We start from the raw sequence: 7,292 nt of genomic DNA on the forward strand, positions 1-7,292 counted from the left end.
GCCACGTACTCTAAGTGCCATTTACTGGGAGGTCACAGAAGGCTAAAGTACTTTGCAAGTCAATCAGTGAGGAAAAGCAGAAAGCTTGGGCAAATCAATTCAGTTAAGGTTAAGCTCAGCAGTCCTAAACACACAGACAGACTCAATCACACACCCCCTCGGGCCTCCAGTATTGTAATGTTAACAGAGCAAACAAAGGGGACCCTGGGAAAGAGAAGGAAGAGCATCTGCCCCAATAAAAGTTAGGACAGGGGTCCTCCTCTTAAAGACTTACCCGAAGGAAGGGGCATCTAACAGCCTTAAAGTATCGGGTTGCTCCGGCCATTTGCATTTTCTCTAATGAACTAAAGCTACTTCAGGAGTAGAAAGCTCTACCTCACAATCCCCTGGAACCACAAGAAAACTAGAGTCACAACGATGCTCACCCGCTAGCAGTTCTTAAAGAGATGTCTGACCAAGGAACAGTGAGGTAGAGAGGCCTGGAGTCCATGAAACAAACACGGAGTAACAAAATTGAAATTGTCTGGGGGGAAGCCACAAGCAGACATCACCAGAGAGGTCCCAACTTCTGGGCAACCCTTGATTTTCTGGGAATTTCTCTGAAGAATGGTGGAAAAGGCCAGGGCACTTTCACACAATGAAAACCAACTTTTCAGCTCAGTCACTAGTAACTTCATGTGGTAATTACCAATTCACCAAAACAGCATTTTGCAAGGCAGCGCCAAGCCTTGTGGAATGCTTCTGAACTAGATTAAACCACTAGACTAGTAATTAACTAATGTATGGGAGAGTGCTCTTGCTCAAACGTGAGTGGTCTTGCTCATTTCAGAAAAGCAACTTTAGCACAAAAGTGCAAACAAGCATTGGTTGAGCCTCGATCTCAGCTCAAATACTGCGGCTGGCAGCCGCTGCTCACAACTCCAAAACCATGGTGCCAGTGACTTCCAAGGAGGGTTACAGGGGATTAAGATTGAGAGATAATGTGAAGACAGAAAGCACCAAGCCCCAGCCTGGTGTCATCTGCAAGAGTCGCACAGTCTGCTCTTGTATCAGCAAACAAGTTTCTACCATTTCATCTACAGAGATATTTTGATAACAGTCACTACTATCATACCAAGTGCTTTTTACTAGACAGCCTGTTGAAAGGCTGCCTGGCATCCTGTCAAAGTGACAAGCTACTACATCATGTCACAGACGGCAAGGACCTACAATGTTAGAACAGAGGGTGTTTGCTCTCGACAATACTGTTGACTTCTTATAGCTGGTAACATATGTGTAAACAAAATAACTATAGACACCATGTTTGCTGCTCAATGACAGGATGAGCATCTTTGGTGCTCTTTAAAAACAAAAGAGCCAACACATCAAGGGCCTTAGGGATGGTTTTGTGGGTAAAGCCACCCTGCTCCAAGCCTGGCAACCTGAGTGTGAGCACACAAACCAATGTAAAGGTGGAAAGACAGAAATGACTCTTCATATTTCATATGTGTCCTTTGACCTTGATATGCATGCGCATGCACACACACACACACACACACACAAACACACAGACATGCAAAATTAGAAACAAAACCACTCCACATCCACGTATTTATTCCAAACTATCTCACACACCTAGCTTCCTTCTTAGGCGAAGCCCAGTAGTGAGAGGCCCATTTTATCTGATTCTAGAGACAGACCACCAGGTACTCTAACAACCACAGGTTCTGGAGGAATGCAGAGAGCCATTTGGGGTGAGTAGAGTTGTCTAAAGGAAGCTCCATTGAAAGCAATTCTGAATATTCACTGAGGTCACCTGCAGAACCCAGAAACAAGCAAAGTATTGGAGGAATGGGAAGTTAAACAGCCCTCTGAAGGCCCTAACTGCTCAGAAGGATCAGCTGTTACCTGTGCAGGGTCCTTTGTACACACATGGGATGATGAGGGAGGGGAGACTTCAGTGTCTCAGTGTTAATCTAGTAAATTCCTAGGGCCTTGGACATCAGAAGCACTTCATGTGCATGGCTTAGGTGAAAATAAAGACAGTGCACTCTAGAAGTCAACCTAGGTTGTGTCCAAAAGCAGTAAGGAATGGTGGGGTACTGCTTGAAAATTTAAAATTCACACAGATATTTTGAATAAAACATCTTGATTTGTGTATATACTCTGTTAATTATCTATATTTCTGCACACATCATTTAAGCTGCTTTAGGCAGACTTTGAATTTTCACCCCATTCAGCAGCCATTGAGCTGGCAAAACAAAATCTTATTGGAAAAGAGTGGGCACCTTTTGTTCAATAAAATTTAGTGCTGGGCATAGATGCAGATAACTTTATTTTATTTTATATTTTGAGACAAGGTCTCTCTGTGCACCTTTGGCTAGCTTTGAACTCTCTATGTAAACCAGGCTGGCTTTGAAAGTCTCTGTCTCTCCCTCCCAATACTGGTATTAAGGGTTATTCCATAGCAATTCTGTGGTAGAAAAATACTGAAAACTTTTCAAATTTCCATGAAAAATTGGCATTGTTGTCCTGGAAAACCATTTTATAAACAAAAACTAAGTAAGATTTATAATAATTAAGAAGAGGTAGCAATACAGGAGAGTCACCTGGTGCCAGGATACACGTAGAATCAGAAAGTTCTTGATCTAAGAAGCTGGTATGCGGTTGGGGAGATGGCTCATACTCTGCTTGTCATTCAAGGTTAAAGACCTCAGTATGATCTCTAGGGCACATCTAAAAAGCTAGCTGTAGTCACATGCCTCTAAGCCCAGACAGAGTTGGCGAGGTGGAAACAGGAGTCATTTCAACTTACTGCAAGACAGTCTAGCCAATCAGTGGGTTCCAGATTCAGTGAGGAACATCATAAAAGAGTAGAAAGCAGTAGAAGACACTCAATATTGACCTCTGGCTATCATATGCATGTGTTCACATCCAAACATGTGTGTACCCACCACCCCATGTAACACACACACACAAATAACAAAGAAAATCAAGTTCTTATATCAATATAGGTCAAAAAACAAAAAACAAAACAAAACAAAACAAAACAAAAAGCTGCAGCCAGTGGGTGAGGTCAGTGTCACTGAAGAGACCTGTGCTGACAGACTCTGTCAGGAGCCACTCCCTTCACAGTGATCCTGAGTTTTTGGATCTAAGGACAGTTTGCTGGCAGATGGAAGGAAGGCATGACTCCTAATTGGCATGATAGTGTCCTCTGGGTTCTAGCAGAACTTATGTGCTTAAAATAACAATAATTAAGCAAATCAGTACAAATTAAGTTACCTTGTAGATGCCAAAGAACCCCAGGTCTCGCACCACAGACAGAGCGCTGACTCGAGGGCCAGTGGTAATCTCTCCGGCCACTTGCAAGCGGATCTTGACTATTTCTAAAGGATTGGTGAAAATCACTTGGGAGCCTCCAGCCTAAAGAGAAAAGGGAAAATTTAGGATCAAAGCTGAAACATGTTAAGGGATGAAGGTTAGAAGAATATTTTCTATCCTCCTAGGATTATGGTCTCAGATCATTTGGTTCTATCCACCAATTAAGACAGCGGTTGATCAGTAAGATGGCTTATATGGGTAAAGGTGCTTGCCACCAAGACTGAGAACCTGAGTTCAATTCTTGGGACTCACATGATGATGGAAAGAAAGAGTTGACTCCTGTCAAGTTATTCTGTGACCTTCTCGAAATACAACTAGTGAATCAAAAAAATCCACTTATGAAAGGAAGCTTCCAGGACAGAGATTCGAGTTTTGTGGAGAACACAAGAACACAAAGAGCTGAGGGAGACTGCTGTGGGCTCCACTCACCCTGAAATCAGAGGGAACTCTAAGTGGTAAGCGCAAAGCCTTTGCATGCACAAGACTCTGGGTTGATCCCTCACACCAGAAAAACAGGATTTCAGGAGGCACGGATAACTGCTACCACAACACCCTAGCCAAGTATACAAAAGCATCCCTAGACTAAAGTCAAAATAACAAAACAAAAATTAATTAATATTCAAATAAACAAATTTCCATCTCAGTATAGGAGGGAGCAAGCAGGACAACTTGCATCACAGATGTCCTGATTCTGGCACTGATTTTAAAATTGCCAAAGACTTGGAAGAAAATCATAAGAAGAACCAGCAGGATTCATATTCCGTTTTATTTACCGTTACAACTTTATTTATACATTGCCTATGTGTAGAATCATTCTTTGTATATGAACTAAATGATACACTGAATGGTAAAGATATGAATTAAATTGCTTACAGCCTAAACTTCGCACACTGTGTGCTCATTTGCTCTGATGGCTGGGTATCACACCCCCAAAGTTGCCAGTGAAATGTTTAAAGAGTACAACACAGGAAACCTCATTTCGAAGCTAAGTCCATATTAATTGTAAGCCTGTGTTTTTTTTTTTTCCTTAATGGTCTTCAAGTTGTTATTTCTTAATTAGAAATATACCAAATTTTATATAATCCAACTAGGATTAGTCACAATGTGGCACAGTTCTGAATGTGTATGATGTCACCAATGCCAGGCCACAGATATGAGGCTCAAACAGCTTAAGAGAAGCAAACCATCATGGAACTAGATAAATTAGGGCCAATATCAAATGGAAGTGCTCCCTGGAAGATTCTCAACTCTTGGGACTTAACACATACTATCTCTCAAGTGGTCTGTCTGTACTAAATGATATGCATTAAGCTCTGAGGGTAGTCTCTGAAGTACTGTTTATAGTATCATGCAGTAAGACTAAGAACAACATAAATGTCCAATGGTGAGAACAGATTAAATGAATTTGAGTACACCCATGCACTGAATACTAGGCACCAAGTACTGTGTTACATGTTCACTGTACATGTTAAGTGCAAAGTGTTAGCACACACAGAGAAGACCCACACCAAAGGGATACTTCAGAGGTGATAAAATGACAGAGTTTAAATTTTTCTTAGTAAATTTTAAATTTCTGTATAGATGCTGTGCTACTAGGACAATGATGCTAACAAAAAGTGGAAGAAATGTCTATTGTTTTTCTCTTTTCAACAATGCAGAATCTTCATCAGGACACATTTGTTTTAAACCAAAACAAACTTTCCCTGTCTCTGCATTTACAGAGCAGTGGTGCTCATGCATTTCTTGGATACAGGCTACCGCTTCCTGTTCACTCCCATGATGTTTCTTGTCCATCCCCTTGTCTAGGAGGCCATCCAAACAACTTGGGAGGTCCTGGGAAGGCCTTCATAAAGTAGGAAACAGAGCCTAAGATAGCATGTCTTGGAGCTTCTGTGTTTGCCTGGTCCATACAATAATATCTCGTCCTTTGCTCAGAAGAGCTGCGCTTGCAGGCACCTGGTGTTGGTGGGGGGAAGCCCCTGTTTCCATCACCCTAAAGGGTTTGCAGGCGATTCCTCCATGACATGTGGTCAGCTGATGAATAAGAAATGAACTTTAAAGCTGGGCGGTGGTGGCACACGCCTTTAATCCCAGCACTTGGGAGGCAGAGGCAGGCGGATTTCTGAGTTCGAGGCCAACCTGGTCTACAGAGTGAGTTCCAGGACAGCCAGGGCTACACAGAGAAACCCTGCCAAAAAAAAAAAAAAGAAAAGAAAAAGGAGAAATGAGCTTTAGTTACCATGTTAAGCACACAGGGAAGATTCTTTCAGTGCTTCTGGGCCAGAGAACTCTTCATATTAAAGTGGAGATTATTATCAAATACAAAAATGAGCTATAAAAGGGGAGAGGTTCTAGTTGGAGCAATAAAAACTCTTCCATGGGCCGAAATTGAGTAAGGAGGAATTAGCCTAAGGGCTGGTTTCTCTTTCTGACTTTCCTTGTTTTTAGAGTAGAGAGAACTTTGTGAACATACAATGTAAGGGGCAGGAGGCGAGGCTACCAAGAGGCACTGAGGCCTGCAACCTTAATGGATGATTTCTCAAAGCCCCAAACAGGGGTAATTCTTAGTATACCCTAGTGTTCTCACCTCTTACACCAGGTGAGGAGGCAGCTGAGTGTCCCATGTGAAGATAGACCCTCAGCTCACTTATCTGTCAGATCATCTCACTTATTACAAAAAGCAAAGAAATACTGACTGTTCACTTTCAGCCCAGCTGGCCGGTGGGCAAGGCAGAGCAGTAGCGCTACACAGATAGGAGTCCATTCCTTTTGTCGTAAGGCGCTGGTTCTGTGTCCAGGCCAGGTCACAATCACCTGCTGAGCTTGTAAGGGGCAGTGACTTCTGGACTCCACACCAGATAACTAATTAAGTATTTCTGTGTCTGTGCTTTTTAAAATTTTTCCTATCTGATTATGCACATGGAGAACTGAAAAGGCTCTTTAATATGCAATCTGGAGGATGCCTGTCAATTCTGAGGGTTTTCTCATCTTCTATAAAAGCTGTGATTTCTAATTCCAGTCCCCCATATTATTTCAGAGAATAGCTTTTTATGTTTTCCTTTTGATCTCACAACCAAGCATTGCCATTATCAAAGGTATAATTTTTAGACACAGAATTGTCTCATTATTTTATTTCTTTACAAACACCTGTAAAAGTTAACAATGTATCCAATAAAAAAATAGGAACTTAACTCTCAAACTCTAACTCCAAGATACCAACTCTTAGGAACAGAAAGCTAGATTGCAAGTTTAGATGCAAGTTTAGTTTGCAAGTTTAGATACTTGAGATGAACCAGAGGAAAAAATACACTTCATAGGGCTGCAGGGACTGGATGCACCAGAAAGAAACAGTAATGGTAATAGAAATGGAAGGATATACACCTAGCCTCTGGCAGACTAAAAAACAGCCCACAGACCCAATGTAGCACAATGCAAAGGTGTCAAAGATGAAACACGTCCTTTGGAGTCTGGCAGGGTGGAAACGAGACTTGAAGGCACCAAGTGAAGATGCTTATCATTTGGTAGACAGTGTCTGGGCATCTCCGGTGCTTGATCACTGCACAGCACATTGGCTGCCTGCTGTTCTTCCAACTCCTGCTCTATTGTCCATTCATAGTACCTTAGCCATGTTCTTCCTCTGTAGAGATCAAAGATACCTCAAACAGGCCAATAATGAACAGGAACGCATATTGTACACAAAAACTCTGTGTCCCTCATCACTTGAGAGCTCTGGATGGGCAAAGATACTGGCTTTTGTGTACATGTGGTGTTTGTCAGAAATCATTTTCTTATGACTTTCTGCAGTCTCTGTCGGGTTTCAAAGAACATCTGCCATACTGAACTCAGAGTCGTATATTGTAAGAAAGAGAATGTTGAGCCGGGCGGTGGTGGCGCACGCCTTTAATCCCAGCACTTGGGAGGCAGAGGCA

General features: G+C 42.2%; 1 protein-coding gene across 3 annotated transcripts in view; it reads right to left on the reverse strand.

Moving 5' to 3' along the window:
- Positions 1 to 7,292, reverse strand: part of Slc25a13 (solute carrier family 25 member 13) — a 173,661-nt gene that overhangs the window by 28,607 nt on the left and 137,762 nt on the right. For all 3 annotated transcript variants that reach the window (XM_031381131.1, XM_031381132.1, XM_031381133.1), the window contains exon 14: positions 3,265 to 3,405. In XM_031381131.1, the coding sequence (XP_031236991.1) occupies positions 3,265 to 3,405 (141 nt within the window). The remainder of the gene's footprint in view (positions 1 to 3,264; positions 3,406 to 7,292) is intronic.

The sequence above is a fragment of the Mastomys coucha genome, unplaced genomic scaffold, assembly GCF_008632895.1.
Source record: "Mastomys coucha isolate ucsf_1 unplaced genomic scaffold, UCSF_Mcou_1 pScaffold20, whole genome shotgun sequence".
In the NCBI taxonomy this organism is placed as follows: domain Eukaryota; kingdom Metazoa; phylum Chordata; class Mammalia; order Rodentia; family Muridae; genus Mastomys; species Mastomys coucha.